The sequence below is a fragment of the Quercus lobata genome, chromosome 3, assembly GCF_001633185.2.
Source record: "Quercus lobata isolate SW786 chromosome 3, ValleyOak3.0 Primary Assembly, whole genome shotgun sequence".
Lineage (NCBI taxonomy): Eukaryota > Viridiplantae > Streptophyta > Magnoliopsida > Fagales > Fagaceae > Quercus > Quercus lobata.
In genome coordinates, this window is record NC_044906.1 from 65,989,019 (window position 1) to 66,009,119 (window position 20,101).

At 36.0% G+C, this 20,101-nt stretch overlaps 3 protein-coding genes across 4 annotated transcripts; 2 read left to right on the forward strand and 1 right to left on the reverse strand.

Annotated features, from left to right (window-relative positions):
• The first annotated feature begins 976 nt into the window (after nucleotides 1–976).
• Nucleotides 977–1,591, forward strand: LOC115981297 (F-box/LRR-repeat protein At2g40920-like). The gene has a single exon (XM_031103455.1). It carries the CDS (start codon nucleotides 977–979, stop codon nucleotides 1,589–1,591), a length of 615 nt encoding a protein of 204 aa, XP_030959315.1.
• Nucleotides 1,592–7,647: 6,056 nt separating this feature from the next.
• Nucleotides 7,648–12,348, forward strand: LOC115982906 (F-box protein At5g65850-like). Of its 2 annotated transcripts, XM_031105660.1 has the most exons (2): nucleotides 7,648–8,429; nucleotides 12,297–12,348. In XM_031105660.1, exons 1-2 carry the CDS (start codon nucleotides 7,736–7,738, stop codon nucleotides 12,302–12,304), a joined length of 702 nt encoding a protein of 233 aa, XP_030961520.1. In that variant the 5' UTR covers nucleotides 7,648–7,735; the 3' UTR covers nucleotides 12,305–12,348. The 2 variants fall into 2 exon arrangements, with proteins under 2 accessions (XP_030961520.1, XP_030961519.1); XM_031105659.1 differs by lacking the exon at nucleotides 12,297–12,348 and having other exon boundaries at nucleotides 7,648–9,152.
• Nucleotides 12,349–16,008: 3,660 nt separating this feature from the next.
• Nucleotides 16,009–17,169, reverse strand: LOC115981298. Its single transcript, XM_031103456.1, has one exon. The coding sequence runs from the start codon at nucleotides 17,167–17,169 to the stop codon at nucleotides 16,009–16,011; it is 1,161 nt and encodes a 386-aa protein (XP_030959316.1).
• Nucleotides 17,170–20,101: the final 2,932 nt, after the last annotated feature.

Below are 20,101 nucleotides of genomic sequence, written 5' to 3' on the forward strand. Positions count from 1 at the left end.
GAGGTGAGTTCTTTCTCTCCCTCTGAGCTCCTTCTCTCCCTCTGATTTGAGTCTCTAGGATTGGGATTGATGTGTTTGAGATTTCTTAAATTTGTTTTTGGGTATTTTGTCTTGTACATGAGACTTAGAATTTTTTAAAATTTTTTTAGGTTAGAAAGACTCAATTTCCAGGTAGGCGTTACGTGGAAAAAATACCACATCAGACGTGATCAATCCATGAAAATCGAGTCCCAAAAACTCGATTTATAAGCCCTAAATCTACTTTTTTTAGATTTAAGACGAGTAAAAAATATAGTTTTGAAACCTTAACTATAATTATGTTGTTTGAAAAATGAGCTCAATTCCCAATTTTGGCCAAGTTAAAAGGAAAAAACCCTAAACAGTCTACAACTTATTTTCCTTCGCCGGACAGAGGAAAGGAGGGGTACCACCACCACAGCTGCTACTGCTACTGCAACCTCCCTCCTAAATCTAATCCGGCACAACAGTTCCTTCCCCAGCCATGTCCTTGATGCGTTTCAGAAGCTATTGCCGATCTTTGCACCTTCGTGAACTATGCACATCCACATCCGATCACACCCATCTCCTCATTTCGGCTTTTAACACAGAGACATCTAACCAACACTTCTTCTCCATCCCAATATTCCACCCACCAAAACTCTCTCTTGGCTCCCTCACTCCACTTTTCACACTCCCTTCCCATCCCTTCGGTCTCACCTCTTCTCAATATCTCAACCCTTTTTTTCTCCTTCACCACGCTGACTATCCCCATTATGATCACACTCCTATTCTCACCTATAACCCCACCCCCCAACAAACTCTCACTCTTCCCCTTGATACCCCACTCCTTGCTGCAACCACAACTACTTGGAATGTTAGGACCCATTTTGGCTTCGACCCTTCGACCAAACACCACAAAGTCCTCCGTGTTAAATGGACTGAACCTATTCCACGGTCGATCCCTAAAGTTATTAATATGGTGTTCACGGTTTTGACACTGGACAGCGACGGTTCAGGTTCGGGGTCTTGGAGAAGGATAAACCCTGTGCTGCCTTTTGATCCAAAAAAGTATGTTAATGGTGGGGAAAGTGTTTGTGTCAATGGTGCAATACATTGGTTAACCAGATATGGAGATTCCATTGTGGCTTTTGATCTTAAAGATGAGAAATTTAGACTAATTCCACTTCCCCATGACTATAAAGATTTGAACTTCGACTCGTTCCGTTTCCAATTTGAACGGCTATTTGAGCTTGGCGGGTGCTTGGCTTTGATCTCTGACAACGCTACCCAGCATCATTTCACATTGGAGCTGTGGATTCTAAAGGATTACAACAATCATGTGTGGGTTAAGGAGAGTATATGCTTTCCATTTAGATGGAGGAAGCAAGGTCAACCTATTCCCATTGGGACCATCCCTACGGGCGAGATATTGCTAAAGCCGCTCTCCTTGGATGTGAGTGCTACTGCGTGGGTGCTATTCTATGATATGGAGGGACAAAGTTTCAAGAAAATTGATATCACTGGCTTGCCTGAATGGGTTTATTCGAGTGGTACTCGAATTATCAGAACCATTTCTGTTTATGGGGGCTAAGTGAAGGTCAAAATCTAGATTTGCAAGAGGGCAGCAAAGAGTAGAATAATGTAAAGCGCGTAGTTATTGTGTTTTTCGAGATGAGTTCTTGTTTTGATTTAGTATAACTTAAAACTAGTTTAGCTATCTCTAGTTCGTTAATGTTGTCAGTAAAATATCATGACACTTTGCTTTGGATGCATTACTTTTAGCTGGAACTTATTCGTTTGGCTTACTAAACTCATAATTAAGAGGCGGAATTTGGAGCAGGATTTGTAGAGGTAAAATTTCGCCTACAAATGTCAAATCCCACCTAAAAGAGGCATTCTTTTCCTTATTGCAAGACTCAATCAAACTCCTTCCACTCTCTACATTCACATGCCTCAAACCCATTGTATGTCACCGTCAACAGCATCACAAATCAACCATGCCTCAAACTCCACCATATTCACATGGCTTGGCACATTTTGATGTTGATGAGTGTGTGGAGGTTGATGACAATGGGGGAGTCGAATCTGGAGTGGTAAGAAGTAGTTGATTTTGGTTAGCAAGTTGGACTGGGAGAGAGCACTTTGAGGACGAGTCCATTCTCACTGAGATGGATAATGTCCTGCTTTCTTTATCACTGGGTGACTCTTGGCATTATTATCTAACTACACCATTTAATACATAAAACTTTACACTATAATTATTGCGAAGCAAAAAACCTTGTTTTATTTTTCTTTAAGAAAATTTGTTTGTGTAGAGTGAAAATAAGCCAAAATTCTTCAAGTTACAGGCCTCTATTTTAATGCTGCCTTCAACCCCAAAATCACCACACTCCAGTAGAAACAATATAACTAATATATATCCCTTGTATTCCCATATAAAAGTTTTAGTTCCTACATGACTTGAAAGTTAATTTAGATGTACATCTAACAAAGTCATCTAATAATTTTATAGGTAACATTATTCTTGTTCATGTTCACTTGATCAATTGAGCAACAACACCTTCATGGTTGAGGAGGTACATTATTTCTTGCTTCGTCAACTAATGATGACGTGCAACCAAGAAATAGTGCTTGTTGAGGATGCTGATATGAGAAGATAAGCAAGTGTTAGCCAGAAATACTATCCAAGAATCAAACTCAAATAGTTCGAAACGTGAGGATATGCACATATGCACGTATACACAGCTTAGCAGTAAAACCAAGCACTAGGAGTCGCATATTATCTTGGAGAACAAGGGAAAAAAATAATCAAGAAATCTACAACTAGAATTCATCAACAAAACAGATATCTAAAGTCAATAATCTTCCACCTGAGAAATGCCAAAAACCACTGCCAAGGATTTGCTTCCACATGAGATTTTAAACCTTTTTCAATACGTTAATGGTCATGAAGTTGCTGAACTGCATTGGAAAAAAATGCTAGATACTTTCACTAACTCTAGGAAAGGGAAATTTGTCAACTGCATTTCAAGTTCCAACGTTTAACATTAATAGTTGGGCACATGGATTCTGCTGCGGGTTTACATTGATAACTTCAGAATTCTGTGCAAGCCGTTCTTGTGGTTCCAGAGTGGGACTAGGTGCCACAGTTCTTGAGTTTTGGACATAGCTAGAGAGCATGGATGACATCCTCCTAGTAGGGGTGTCAATTCGGATTAGCGTGTCGGGTTCGTGTCGTATCGAGGTAGGGGTATTCGACTAAATGACTCAACCCTAACCCGACCCATTTAATAATCATGTCATGATCCTTCAATCCTAACCCGACCTGTTAATAAAGCGGGTTGACCTGACCCAACCCATTTGACACGCTTAATAAACAAGTAGTGTTGGGTTGACACGAATGTAACACAACTTATTTCAACCTACATAATATTAAATATAACATCCATTTAGAAATAATTTTTTTTACATCCCAAAAAGCAGTGCATACACTTCAAGTCTTCAACCCACATTCAAAATAATATAGTTCAACAAAAATATAACATTCATCTAGAAATAAGTTTTTTACACTCCAAAAGAAGTGCATACACTTCAACCCAAATTCAAAATAACAAAGTTTAACAAAAATAAAATAACATAGCTCAACAAAAATATAATATCTTTGGAACTCGCCAAATGCTAAGTATCAATATTGAAAGAATTTGAGCAAACAGTAGACTAATCCTGACTATGACCACAATTACCATCCATAGATTCTTTGTTAATATCCAAATTCATAACATCTTCCACAAGCTCATCCAATTTCATTTGTGCAAGTTCTATGCCAAAAAAAAAAAAAATGTATTAGTAGTTCTAGGGTTTGTAAAGTTTCAATTTCCAATTATATCCCTTGTAAATTTTTAAAATTACTCACTTTTCTTTTTAAATTTAAAATATATGTTGGATATAAAAGGTATTTGACAAATCTAAAATAAAATAAATATTTATTTGTTATACGAGTTAAACGGGTTGTGTTAAATGGGTCATTTTGGGTTGACACAAATAAATTAGCGTGTCAAACGTGTCTATTGCGGGTTACGCGGGTTGACCCGCTTATGACACTTTTTTTATCGTGTCGCTTTCGGGTCAATCCGTTTATGACCCAAACCCATTAAGGCCCAACCCTAACCTGAAAAAAACTCGTGTTGGGTTCGTGTCGTGTTTGCGGGTTAGGTCGAACATTGACACCCCTACCTCCTGGTGAGTTTGGCAAATATCACGCTTATCATTGGTGATAACCCGGCCTCGAACAAAGTTTGTCTCTGAAGGTAAAGAATTTCTACACGCACAACAAGCCAAAATTTTGACTTTACCAGGAACGTTCAAATGCCAAATAGTCTGTTTTTTCTTTTGCGGATTACTCTTGGGGCTTCCCTTCAATAAATCCCATTTTACCAAAGAAAAAAAATTTCCTTTAAAGTTTTTGCCAAAGCTCCACATTTACCTAACAATGGGATTCAATATCTAGCACAAGAATCATCATATTATAGGAGTGTAAAGTGTAAACTTGCAAGATGAGACAAAGAGACATTAAGTTATTCGGTGCACAAAGTGTATTATATCTCCTCTTATATAAAAGTGTGCATTCAACCCGCCAACCTAAACCCTGGGAGCATATTTAGGAGAAATTTTATAGTGTTCATGGTTGACCACATTATTTGTTCACCATTCCAGTAAAAGTCATATTATAGGAGTGTAAAGTATAAACTTGCAAGATGAGACCAAGAGACATTAAGTTGTTCGGTGCACAAGGTATATTATATCTCCTCTTATATAAAAGTGTGCATTCAACCTGAAAGTTCAATCAGTGTAAAAACACCCTTGAACGTTTAGACCCCCAATTTACAAATTAACCAATTCAAGCTTTATATCAAACAACTAGTGTGCGGAAAATGAACAAAAACTATAAAACAGAATTGGTAAAACAATCTAAGCCAAATTAAAATCACAACCCACAGCAGATAATAAAAGGCATAGATAAAATGGAAGGAAGATGCAAACACAAAGACAACACGAGATGTATTATCGAAGAGGAAATCGAAGCTCTCGGCGTAAAACCTCTCCGCCGCCCTCCAAGCGGTAAACAATCCACTAGAAAATGTAGTTGGGATATATGGACAGCAATAGACCCTCCAAGCCTAATCTACCCAATGCACCTAAGCCCTCCAAGTTTCTTGCTCCAACGAGGTTGTGCCGAACCTTTTTCTTTTCTAACTTCCCGGATTCCGTTACTTGACCATAGTATCAACCAATGTAGGTTGGTTCCTTCCTAACTATTTCCTAGAACACCAAACAGCCCTCTCACAGTAATGAATATGGTGAGAATAAGTTTTGGTAAAATGCCTCTCAAGGGTTTGACAATGGAGAGGAAGAGAGTTGAGGAATATGAAGAGACTCTTATGTAAAGATTGTAGATGAATCAATCTTGTTTTACTCTAGGGTTTCTCTCTCAAAATTCTCTCTGGAAGCTCTCTTTCATTTGTGGGTATAAGGGGTATTTATACTGGGGTGAGAAGAGAATGTGAAACGTCAGGTTTTTCAAAACAGGGGTGGCTCGCGGCTTGGCCTCGTGACTTGACTGAGTCGCGAGATCCAATCGCGAGATAACCGTATGGCCAGTTGTCCTATTTTGTCCTGTAGTGCTCCAGCTAGCATGACTGTTCACCTTCTGGCATGCTTGGCATGTGTGCTGCATCTGACGGCTTGCAGCCGCGAGTCACCCGCGAGATCCAGCCGCGAGACTCTGTTTTTTTGCACACTTTTGAGAATTCAATCACTCTATCTCACTCACTACCCTTACAACAAAACCCACCTAAATACAGGGTTATTAAATGTTGAAATACAAGCAAATTTGGCATGGAATAAAGCCAACAAGATGGTTGATTAAATTCAACCTTACACAACCTGCCAACCTAAACCCTGGGAGCATATCTAGGAGAAATTTTACAGTGCTCATGGTGGACCACGTCATTTGTCCACCATTCCAGTAAAAGACTCTCACCTATTTAAAATTGCTGAGTTAGTATTCAGTTTTTATTTAAAACTCTACAATTTTAAACAAGTGAGAGTCTTTTACTGGAATAATAGACCACATCACTTATCCACCATGAAAACCTTATAATTTCTCTATATCTAGCAAGCTCTTTAAACATATTTCACTCTCCAAATGGAGAGCAAGCCCACAAAAACTAGCTCCAACAGCCTCTCCAAAATGCAAATGTATTTTTTAGAGCATACACACAAGAAAGAGGGAGAGAGGTTTTAACACAGAGGCACATTACAAACTTCACTAAAAAAATCATTGTAACTTTTAAAGGAGTGTGGATCGACTTATATTACACACAACACACTCTTTTAAGCAATTGTACAAGCTAGTGGTATGACTAGACTTCCCTTTTAAAGTAAGCCCTAATAAGTAATAAGTAATAACATGAAATTCAAAGTTTTACTTGCTGAAGGGAATTATGGAAATAATAACTTTAAAGTTAAGCCCTATAAGTAATAACATGAAATTCAAAGTTTTACTTGCAAGAGGGAATTATGGAAATAATAACTTAAAATCTAACTTGTGGATGGTGGGTATGTTCCTAAAAGCTAAAAAGTTAGCATCCATAGCAGTGGAGCTATATTTTTAGTTATTTGGCACTACAAAAAGTTATTTTATCTATTTTACCTACTCACATGCTGCATCAGTAAATCTATTTTAGCTTTTAACACAATAAAATAATATAAACATCACAATAAAATAATATACTACTAAAATAAAATAATACGTCCTACTATAAAAAAAAAAAAAAAAAAACACCACAAATATTCAAATCAGTAGTGTGAACACAATTTTATTTTATTTTATTATTTTTTTTAACCTTTGGCCTATAGTACACAACTATCTTTAGTTGTGCACTGTAGTTGAGAAGCCAAAATTTTTAAGTATAGTTTCGTTGTTGCAGCTTCAAATAGCTTTTTAGTGGTGCTAAAAATAGCTTTTTAGTACCATTCCTGCAAGTGCTCAATGGCAGGGTGATGGTGGCTTGATATAAGGTGTGGGTGGGTTGTTTTTCATGAGTGATTGTGGGAAATCTTGATTGTTTTTTTTTTTTTATGGGTTACTGGCTTTGGTTTTATAGCGTTTATATTTTACATTGTAGCAATTAGCAAACACTTGAAAACAATTTCCTTGAAGCAACCAAATACTATAAAATAAAAATCAATAAAATATTTTATTTTAGTAAAAGGTGAAAGAATAATTTGCTCTATACTCACCGCGTGGCTGTGTATTTTACCTTAATAAAAATATTTTACTTCGGAAGAAGTAATTCTACTCAAATCTTTTGACGCATTCAGAATCTCAGAAAAATAAATCTAGCTGGCAAACTTATAATGTCATGTCATCGGGTCATCAACTCTACTAAATATTTTTTGACTTGCGTAGCAAACTTCATGACTGACACTCAATCTGTCAACACTCTGACTCAATACATAAGCTATTTTGTCTTGTTTAAAAAATAGGAAAAAAAAATTTCCCCTTCACAGCACATGAGTCTCGTCTTTTTCAATCTTTTATTTTATTTTATTTTGCATAAACGGGTTAAGAGGCAACACCAAGAATTTCCCCAAGAAAGTGTTTCAGCTAGTTAAAAGGAAAAAACCCTAAACAATCTACAACTTATTTTCCTTCGCCGCAGAGAGGAAAGGAATGATCCCTCTTTTCTTAGGTTGGAGATGTAGTAGGGCTTTGTTGAAGTTGAACACCACCACCACCACCACCACAGCCGCTACTGCTACTGCTACCTCCCTCCCATATCTAATCCGGCACAACAGTTCCTTCCCCAGCAGCCAGCATCATGATCATGATCATGGTGTAAGTAGTACTCCTGCTAGTACTGAAAAATGTTATTGTCCCAACAACCTCAATGGCCGAATCCTGATACTGGCCAAAAAAGAAAAAGAAAAAGAAAGAGAGCAATTTTTGTATTCTGCAGAGATCCATGAAGGAGGCAACGTAGGACCTGCAACTCTCGTCGCCACAGTCCCTTTAAAAAGAGATACCAGCCTGTGTAACAGATTTAGTATCCCTCAACTCGTCAACGGATTGTTATGCTTTCGCGATCGTAACGATATAGTGATCTTGAATCCCAGCACCGGCCACTTTTTCACTCTTCCACCTCAACATCACACTTCCAGCAGGTTAACCGGTTTCAGCTTTGCTGATAATTTGTCCAACCAATTCAAGGTCCTCAACATCGATCTTGAATTTGACTCAAACCTCCACTTCTGGGCTCTGAAGCAGAGGGAAAGGGTGCCATGTAGCATTTACTCGTTCGGCGATGGCGATGGCAATGGCAATGATGTCAATAATAATTGGAGACCTATACAGCCTCAAATACCAGGTGATGATCATTGGGATACACTTGCTTTCTATGATATCAATAGAAACAGTCTTGCTTTCCCTGATATAACTAGTGTTTCTGTTAATGGCGCAATGCATTGGAATGTCGGTTTGTATGACACTAAGAGTCCTAAACCGTGTCTCGATTTGTATTGGAATCCTAAACCGTATAAAAGAAATATAATGGCTTTTGATCCCCAGGAGGAGAGTTTTAAACTCATTCCTCTGCCAGCTGATGATAAAGGTGAACCCATCCGTGGATCTCTTTCTGTGTCTTGTGGACGCTTGTGTATTCAGCAGAACTATTATGACAAGATAGATCTTTGGATATTGGAGGACTACCACAATCACAAGTGGGTTAAGCAGACTTTTAATTTTCCTTTTGAATTGAATCGTAAATCTGCTTTTCAAGCCATCAACACTAACACCGGTGAGGTCTTATTGGAATCTAATGAGCCGAAGGTGTCGTTACTCTATTATCATAAAAAGACAGGAATTTTTAAGAGGCTTGAGATCGAGGGATTGCCTCAATGGATGGCGGAACTACCTTACATTGGCAGCATAGGTTTTGGCAGTTTTCCTGGCCGTGTTTTATTGATCGACTTTAGGTTTCTACGATGAAATGAGAGATATAGGGAGAGTGAGATAGGGAAAGTTTCCAAGTTAGGGGGGTGTTCAACCAAAAACCACTAGTAAGATGAGTTGAATCAATGGTTAAACTAATGGGAATTTGATGATTTTTTTTTTTTTTTATAAGTAAAATCTGATTTATTAGGATCATGTTTGTTTTTATTATTATTTTCGTTTAGCTTCTGTTTTGATGCAATTGCATTAGATAATCATATGTTTGTAGATAATCATATGTTTGTCTTTAAATTAATATAGTATAATATAAAGCAATCTGTTCATCAAAAAAATATAAAGCAATCTAGCATTACTTCATCTGGAGCACCGAGTTATGATTATTTTGAAACTGAACCTTCTTGTTTTCACATACAATTTTTGCAGTATTCTGATAAATAGCAGTTCTCTGTTTTAAGGGGTTTGAACTTTGAAGAGCTCCTCTGTTTAACCTTTTCCTACTGGACATGGTGAAATGTGTGAGGGAGATTAAGCACAAAGCTAGAAATTGTTTAGTGCATGTTCAGTTGTATGCATACCCAAGTTTTCTAGCCTAACAGGTGGCTTTTATTCCTTGTGATGCTGGAATGTAGGAATTTTCATCTCTGCTGCTTTGAAATTGTTAAACTTCCTTGAGGAGTTTCTTCCTACAGCATATTGAACATCCGAATATCAATTATTTCGGACAACAAAACTAAAAAAAATAAAGAAATCAATTCTACCCGATGTCAAAAAATAAAAAAAGGCTACCACTACCAGATTAATTAATTCCAATTACATCCTTGAGTGTCACTTTTTCAGCGTGTCAAATTTACCATGAAACATCTTGTTTCAAATTCATTTAAGATTAATATTCAGTACGAGTTAGTTTCTCTGTTTTCTCGTTCATTTAGGCTTATGCAGACTAATATAGAAGTTTGAATGAATAGTGTTCTCTGTCAATTCATGAATTTGAATCTGTAGAGTTATGATGCATCATCCTTGGGCGAAGGAATTGGCTCAATACTAACTTATTTTTTAAATGCATGGATATTAAGATTTTTGTGAATTGTGAATTGTCTTGTTAATAGATGGGTAAAATTATTTAGTTATTAAAAAAAATTACTTTGATTTGATGAAATAAATTTTGTTGTAATTTCAAGTATATTTGATAGGATAAATTTTATTTTTTTAAAAAAATTACAAGGTAATGAAACAAGTTTTATTAAAAAAAAAACCTGTAATAGTTCTGAGGAAAATTAACACGAAATAGAATTTTACAAAGCAAGGAGGGGCCTTGTGGGGCTCCAAGGGGCAAGAATGGAGCAAATAAGTTTTCGTCATCATACGGGGATGGAGTGGAGATAGGGTAAGACAAAACCATATAGAGCAGGATGAAGATCTCATCTTTTAGCCCTATCCCTCCCTAATAGAGAGCTCATTAAATTAAAGTCTATTTAATTTAAGAAAATATCATATATTACATCAAAATTATAAACATTCAACCCACGTAAAAGTAATATATATATATATATATCATATACTATACTATATAATAAAAGTTGAGCTTAGAAGTGATACACATGTGTCTTGGGCTCAAGCTTATAAGGCACATGTGGGAGGCATCTCTCCCCGATGTGGGATTGAGCAAAATCGTGAAGGCCACAAACAAATCGAGCCAAAAGCGGACAATATCTGCTAATTGGGGACTGAGACTATGAAACCCTCCCACAGAGCTTTTAGGTAAATCTATAAATGTTATTTTCTATGATTGTATGTCTTTGGTACGTGTATACATATATATTGCGTCTTATATTGTTTATAGGACCTTTTGATTTCTATACTTTGTGTTGTCTTACTCTTATTATGAGCTAGAAGCCTAGAACTTGTATTTTATGAATTTGGAAGGACAAATTTTTAAACTCTTTTAAGAAAGGTAAATTCATATGTTGGCCTGCTTTCTAAATCATGAGTTATTCTCTTTTGATAAATAATTCTCATATATATATATATATATATATATAGAGAGAGAGAGAGAGAGAGAGAGAGAGAGAGAGAGAGAGAGAGAAATATGCACATGTTGTGGTGGTTATCTAATGATGTACAATATATTTTATTCAAACACACTACATATATTATGTATTAGAATAATTAATTTAGAGTTTCAAGTTTCTCACTACTTAATTAATAGAGTATTTCATAAATAAACCCCTTTTTTACATTCAATTCTAATTTAAATAATTTTTCATTTTTTATAATCTATATTTAACATCAAAATATATATTTTAATTTATATATGATTTTTTATCAAGGCATTTAATTTACATATGATTTGTTTTTTATTAAGGCGTGCATCGCACAGGCATAATACTAGCATAATACTAGTTGCGCTAAGTGGTTGTAGTAAATTACAGCAATTTAAAATCAATTTTTTTAAATAAACACAAATTCTTAATTGTTCTTATCATCTTTTCCTATATTTGTCCTTGGATAGACACAAAAGCATCTTATAATTGTTCTTATCAACTTTTTCTCTAATAATCTTTGTATAGACCAAATTTTTTTAATTTTTCTTATCAACTTTTCATCTATTTATCTTTGAATAGACACGAAAATTTAATGTTGATATCAGTTTTTTTTTTCTTCACTTTACATGAATAATTTCCAATTTTCATTTTTTGGAATACACGATTTTTATCCCCAAAAAAAAAAAAAAAAAAAAAAAAAAAAATTCAAGTTCGGCAACTAAGATATATATATACACACACACACACACAATATAAGAATTCTACTCTAACCTAATCTAAATATATATGTATATAAGTCTCCCTCTTGGAGACTTGAACCTCGGCTCTTGCCCCTCGCACCTCACAAGCAATTATACTTGTGGAGTGATCATCACATACCATTGCATTAAGAGTGTGCGATGGTAACTAAGAGATATTTTTGAATAGAATTAAGCCGGGAAACTAAATCCAAGAGAACATTCTTTTAGATAAAGAATATAGTTGTACCTTAAAGAAAGAATAAACCCTATTAGCTAAATTTTAAAAGATATAAAAATCTATTTCAACTTAAATTCTATTTTAACTAAAACCAAAAGTTTTATTATCCAATATATATATATATATAATTAATTAATTAATTAAATTCATAATATAAGCAAATTTAAGTTTTGAATCTTAGATTTGTTCCAAGCTCTGTTTTTTTTAATCCATTTTTTTTCATCATTTGATTTATTGAGATTCATAAATATTTTAATTTGCAGATCCATAAGGATTTTATGAAACTAAACATGTGGAGCTAGCATAAAATGCCAGGTATTTCTTTCTCACAATTTTTTGGTGGGTTTTACTTATTTGTCAAAAACATTGTTGAGACCCAATCGGCATGACAATAAATTCTTAGAGTTACAAACACTAATAGGATTGTAGAGTATGAAAGATAGAAATGTTATATAAGGTGAAAAATTATGTAGATAACTTTGACTAAACATGAAATTTTGTTAGATTAGCAAAGAGTTCGAGTCTCGACATAAACTACAAAGACATGTGAAGATCTCGTATTTAATCATTTCAAGTAAGTTTCCCTAGTGCATAAGGTTAACACCCATATCTTCTTTGTTTACTTTTTTTTTTTGTTTTTTTTTGTTTTGAAAGTCTTCTTTGTTTACTTTATACATCTAGAATGTTGAAATAGTGCTAAAATGGTATGTTTTATCTCCTCAAAATGGCCATTTATTACAAAGTACTAAAATAATTTCCATTTGATTTACTCTTAGTGAAACTCTGTTAAACTTTTAACTTTCAAGTGGTTCAGTAATCAAAATAATTTTGGTATTTATCAAGTGTATCTACAGTCATTAAAAAGAATCATTTTCAATATAATTCATTATTTACCAAAACATCTACATAGTGATTATAGACATGCTCACATGCCATAACTCTGACCGGTCTCCTTTTGTAAATACAATAGCATTTGCATCTACTCTGAAATTGAATTCCGAATACATGAGGCCTAGGGGCCTAGCTCAACAGATAGCCAACCCATCACTAGCCCAAAGTGCTGAACTCAAAATGGAATAAACTATTTTCTTTTCTTTTCTTTTTTTTTGAAAACGAATGACCTATTTTCTTGTAGAAACTTCTCATCTGTTTGCAACCCAAATCGTGATTAGTGAATAAGTAGAGTCTCACTAACAACTTTAACTATATAAATGGTGATAAATTTTAAAAATTGGGTAACTTCTACTTACATATCTTAAGGTTTGAACTAATGCTAACTAGATCCAACACATTTTAAAATTGACCAAATTGATCCCTAAATACAACTTGGTCTCTGAACATCTTTAACCCTCCATTTGTTTCTCTCTCTTCTTTCTGTGACTCTCTCCTCTTGTGTTCCTCTTCTCTTCTCTTCTCTCTCTCTCTCTCTCTCTCTCTCTCAACCACCACCACAACCAACTAACAACCCAATTTTACCCACCAAATCCTCCAACAAAAACCCATAGCAAACCAACCACTAACCCCACTGCAAATGCAAACCATATTGGAACCCATCACTACCACCGAAAGCCATCACCACCAACAAAACTCAGCCAAAACCACAACAACAAAACCCAAATCCAAAAAACCATAGCAAACCCACCACCACATCGGAACCCACAACCACCCCCACTACAAATCCACCCCAGATTGGAACCCATCCCCACCACCGAAAACCACCCCACCAACCACAAAACACAACCAACCCCACAACAATAAAACTCAAACCCAAAAAATCTAAAAAAACTCATGGCAAACCCACCACCACCACATCAGAACCCATAACCACCCTCACTGCAAATCCACCCCAGATCAGAACCCACCACCACTAGCCACAAAACCCAAATATATAAAAAATAAAAACACTCAAAAACCCATAACAAGCCACACCACTTCTATTGCTTGAGAGAAGAAAGAGACAATAAAAGGGCGAGTCAGAGAGAGGAGAGTGGATCGAATTGGAGAGAGAGAGAGAGAGAGAGAGAGAGAGAGAACAAGAAAAATGAGTAATAGAGGGCTAACGAGGTTAGGGATTAAGTTGTTTTTAAAGACCAAATTGGTCAATTTTGAAATATCTAGGACCTGGTTAGTATTAACCCAAACCTTATGGTATCTTAATGAAATTTACCTTAAATATTAAATAAGAACGTCAAGATGCAAAAAAAGTTTCAACTTGAACTCAATTTTGCAAATATGAACCAAAGTATGTATTTCCAGATAAAAAACTAAGCAAATTCACATAGATTCCACTGAATAATCTTGAATAAGAGAAACATTCCTAATTCCTAAACTGGGAAAAAAAAGGAAGGGAGCTTTCAATATATAGAAAAATTTTGTGGTGGCATTATGAAAAATGGGATACGAAAAGGGAGCCTGTGAATTTATGGAGCTTAATTTGAACCATCCTGATACACTAAACTGTGTAGATCTCTAAATGGAGAATATTACGTTTAGCTACGATATGGTTTTGTAGTTCATTTGCTTAAAGGTGAGGAAGAAAATGGATTTAAGCAAACAAAGTACCAGAATATAAGCTAAGCCAAACACAAGAATAAGCTGTGGTGATCTTCTTGTGGAAATTGGGACATAATGCCCCTCCTACTCGTAGAATTTGTTTATAAAAAAAACAACAAAACAAAACATAAACAAAAAACCCATGTATTGTGCAATGAGGATGATGAAGACATCAATCATTTAATGTTTCACTGTAATTTGGCAAGGGCAGTTTTGCTTGCATCCGATCTGACTTAAAGGACAAGTCTCTACGGTTAGATAGATTTCATAAACTAAAGGTTGGAAACCTTGTTACATGCAGTAGAGCAACCTTAAGGACCAAATGACGACAGTGCAATTATCATTATTGCAACAACTCTTTCGTGCATATGGAAGCATGGAAACCAGGTTTCATTTTAAGGAAAGCCTATATGTGCTAAAACAGTGCTAATCTCTTCTAAAATTTCCTATGTACTGGGCTGTGTTCTTTTAATGAAATTTTTTATGTTACTTATCCAAAAAAATAAAAAATAAATAATTCGCAGGTATGCTAGTAAAGAGCTTATGGGAGACGAAAGCAGCAGTGCAAATCCAAACTTGATTGGCCAGTTTGGATTGAGGGGGAGGGAGAGGGAGTAAAATGGAGTTGGCTAATCTCCGGTCAACTCTACTCACTCCCCCTTAATCCAAACTGGCCCTATATGTCTGAAACAGAAAGTCAAGGTTGTAGCTGGATGATTTTAACAAGGCAAATGGAAGAAAACTAAGGTAATAGCGTTTGTGGCAAAGTCAAGATTGGGGGTAAGAGTATTTGCTAGGTGTCATTACATAAGTTTACGAGGAAAACAAGCTGTTAGATGGCATGCAATCAGAAAAGTCCTAATGAAAGCAAGACAGTTGAGCTTCAGGTCTGCTGACATATTAGTTGGAGACAAAGAAATAGAATTAAAGTACAACAGAGAATGAAGAAAATGGAAGGTTGAGACTCTGGTCTATGATATCAGAATACTTCAGTCTCAAGAGACTAAAGCTATTTTTCATGCTGTCCATCCAATGATTTTCAAAGAAACAAGGCAACTTGCTACACAAAGCTTCAAAGACAAGGGATAGCTTTTGGTTTAGTAATTCTTTTGGAACTTGATTATCATGTTATCTTATGATCTTAAAAAAAAAAAAAAAAATCAAAATATCATGAGATATGCTATCTAATTGACTCCCTCAAAACTTTTCAAGTTCTTAAAGTTAAACTAAAAGTTAATTTTGAAACTGTCTGCATGCCTCCAATGCAATTTCTTGATATCTTAAAACTACACAAGTTTAGACAAGATAATAATGCATTAGACATAATCCATAGAACACAGTTAAAATAAATTTACCTACACTGCTAACATAAACAACACTGTCTAGCTAAACAGAGAATTAAAAAATAAATAAATCAATCAATCAATCGTACACTAAAAGTTCTGAGTCATCTACACTGCTAATCTCCGATTCCATCATAGCCCTCAAATTCAGGGTTCCATCTCCCTCCAATGAAACTCTGAAACTTTTCTTTGAGAGACTACTTATGTGTGTTAGACCACCCTCAAGTGAGACCACAGCTGGAACTAGCGGAGGCGGTCCATGGTTACTAACGTCCCAATGCAAAGTTTCTGGCATCACATGCCCATTCCTTTCAAAATTCTCCCTCATTACTTCATCCTTGGCTGTGGTTTTCGGCATTTCAGGGCCCTGCACATTTTGAAGGTACTGCAAATACCTTTCACGATCATGTTTAAAGAATGCCTGCCTGTAATTTCTCAACGCAATAGACGAGATTCGATCATATCGAAGCAAGTTCCATTGATTGGCACTCATATAAATTTCTGGTAACTCCAGGGCTTTGCGAAGTGGGACAAGAACTTCTTTCTGTAATCGATTTCGGACTCTGTAAACGTAGTGATCCTCATCAATCCCTTTGTATTCAGGACAAGAATCATATGGGAAAAGCCTCCGAGCAACACTCTCACAAAATAAAGTTGAACGATCATAAGAAGAGTAAAGAGAAGGGCACCATTTTGAAGCCAAACTAATTTTTTCTATCCACCCAGAATTCAAGTGCTCAAGGTCAGCCTTAAGTAGCTCAACAAAGAGATCAGAAATCCGATCATATAAGAAACGGTACTTTGGATCATACTTGTACCTCTCAATGGCGTTTTTCGCCATCCTATTTATTTTGTCATTTCTCTCTGTAGCCTTCTCTTGCTCAGTATTCGTCTTATATTTCACAGCCTTTCTTCTAAGCTTTCGCTCTCTCCTTATAAGTTCTTCCCTGCTGTAGATTATGTCATAAGTTTCAAGTTTCATGGTGCTGCCATTGACAATCCGTAAGAGGATTTCCAGCAAGTCTTTCAAACACGCAAATTTGGCAAAAGTCTTCAAATTGCATGCTAGCGTTTTAGGGTGGTAATGGTGGAGCCAAATAGCTGCAAAATAGAACTCCTCTCTTCTTTGATTTCTCAAATAATTAGTGTTCCTCAAAAGGCATATGAGTTTGAGGGTGGTAAGCGGACAGTGGTACCAAGACATCTCCAAAGAGTGCATAAGACCAGCTAATGATTTCATTTCTCTAAACTCTTTATAAAATTGAAAACATGGATCGGCTTCAACTTCCAGTGAAACCCGGTTTTCATCAAAGAAAAAGTCTTGGGCAGGGGCGGAGCTAGAAATTTTCCTTTGGGGGGGCCAGCCAAGACTAAATGATCATATTGATTAACAAGAGATATGTGTGTGTATCTATGTATTTGTGTATGACCCACTCATTACTGGACAAATTTGTCAAACACAGACAAAATTGTTAGTTTTGGCATGTGTATGAGATTTTTCAAATAAAATTAGTGGTACCATATATTGGACTATGAAGATTTATGCATCTAATCTAGTAGTAGATGTGTTTGTCATACCAAAGCTTACTTAAATATGGTTGTCTTAGTATGTTAGTATGAAATACTAAATATAAATAATGAATTAGACTATCAATTGGATTAATAAATAAGGAGAAAAAAAAAATATCAACCATAATATAAATAAATAGAAATTGAAATTGAACTTAGATAAAAATGAATAGAGTTTGATGTAAAATAGAAATGATGAGGAGAAGAAGAAATGGAGGACTAGAGAGATTAAGGAACACTTTCACTGTGAGTGATGAGGTAGATGGAATATACAAATTGAAAAGGTGAAGTAATAACGTTTTATAAAGGAAGCTACAGCCCAATAGTAAAAATTATACAAGTTGGGCTTGTTTGATGACGTGTTGGGGGAGGAGAGATGGAGAAAGACTAACAAAAGGTCAAAATAATTGAATAAATTTGAATGAATCAAGGAGACTTGAGGGGGCCAATGGTTTCATTTGAAGGGGCCAAATCTGAAAAAAATTCTTTAGGGCCTATTTTTTACCAACTATAAAAAAAAAATTTGAACATTTTTGGGGGGGCCATGGCCCCCCCACAGTATAAGGTGGCTCCGCCCCTGGTCTTGGGCATCAACTAGACTTGGAATCGCAGTAACTGTTGAATGAGGGATTTCTGGAGGCCCAAGCGGTAGAAATGGAAAAGGGTTTAAATCTGCTGATGAGCTAGGACAATTAGAAAAACAACACCTTAAAGACAATGCACCAGAAGAAATGTTTCTTAAGCCAGTCCACCTGGCTGTGATAGCTGCAGTACTTTTGATAGAGATGTCAAAGAGTGAAAAACCAAGGTGACTCATAGTAGATACTACTACCTGAAGAGAATTATAGTTTAAGATCGAAGGACACATAATCAGATAAATTGCATGCTAGATCATGATAAAACTATTGACAACACGACAGCATGTTTGATAAGTGTGATAGACATCCAAAAGAAGAACGAAGAGACGCAGGGTATGTGTTTGTGAGAGGGAGAGAAAATTGGATGAGGGGCGGCTAGGGTTACAAGTTATATATAAGATGCTAGGTTTTAAAAATTAAACCGGCTAGAGTCGGTTATTTCGGTTCATCGGTTTTTTGTATACCCCTAAAAGGAAGTGTATTTTTTAGTTAAGTAGTCACATAGCTTTTTTTTTTTTTTTTGAGAAAAAGGTAAGAGAGGCTTTATTAAATAGAAAAGGACTCTTGAAAAAATTACACCGCACAATCACCCTGGAATACAGCATCCAGGTCCTCGGGTAGTTCTTCCACCCAAACATCCACATCTGCAGATAAAACTGCTCTACGGGCAAGGGAATGGGCTAACTTATTACCTTCCCTTTTTACATGATGAAAACTACAAAGCTCTAAACACGAACCCAATCGGCGAGTCTCCTCTACCACGTGACCAAACATAGTAAGGCAGCTGCCCTGTTCATTCAAGGCCTGAATAACACGCAAACAATCTCCCTCAACCATGACCTTGAAAATGCTCAGTTCAGTTGCAAAGAGGACCGCCCGCCTGGCTGCTAAGGCTTCCGCCAGCTCCACCGTTTGGGGAAGTTTAATCTTCTCACTTAAGGCTGCGATAATATGACCACCTGAATCCCGAAGCACCACACCCAACCCAGCTAGACCCAACTGCTCAAACAGGGCCGCATCAAAGTTTGCCTTGTAAACAGGCTCCGGAGGTGGTTTCCACTTGACTGGGGGAGGAATGATGTCCGGTTTCCTTGTTCTGTTCTGCGCTTCAAAAAACTCCTCCACCAGATTGCACGCCCGTCGACCAACATCCAGCAGTGGCCACGTAGGCTGGCATTCCCTCATCTGCTTTCTAATCATGCCCAAAATTGGATATCAATAATAGTTTGTTGACAAAAGTTACCAACATTCACTATAAATGGTTAGTTTTACAAAAGAAGAAGCTGAACCAAATGGCAGTTACACTTCAACATGCAGGGATTACGATTTAATCATTCAACAATCCAATCTTTTACTTATATTTGCTAGATTTGAAAACTTTTTTATTTTTATTTTTATTTTTAGAATAAGCTAGATTTGAACTTAGGGCAATAGCTTACTATTAATTGACATGAAATTGATATTTTTATGATTCCACTATCAATAAGATAGGAAGATGACATGTCCCGATAATGCACATGACTCACTTACTTAGTTGGGTTAAATAATACCACCACACGCCCTTGGTGCAATGATCACTCCACAAGTATAAGTGCTTGTGGGGTGTAGGGGGCAAGGGTCAGGATTCAAGTCTCCAGAAGGGAGTTTCACACACATATATACTTAAATTAGTCTAGAGTAAAATTTCTATCTTGTATAAAAAAAATAAATAAAAAAGTTGAGTTAAATAATAAATGGTCATGTGCAATGCACATGACAATAACAAGTATCATCTTCTTATTAATAATTGGAGCCAAACTTTGTCATTGATTTAATGCATTTTCTAAAAAATGCCCATAATTACTAGTTAGGAGGAAATTGGTAGCAATCTTTTTCTCTAGGATGTGAAATAGGTGAGAACGATTATGATATTTTATAGGGAAAATTACAACTTATCTAACTGTGATTTGGCTGAAATTTAAGTTG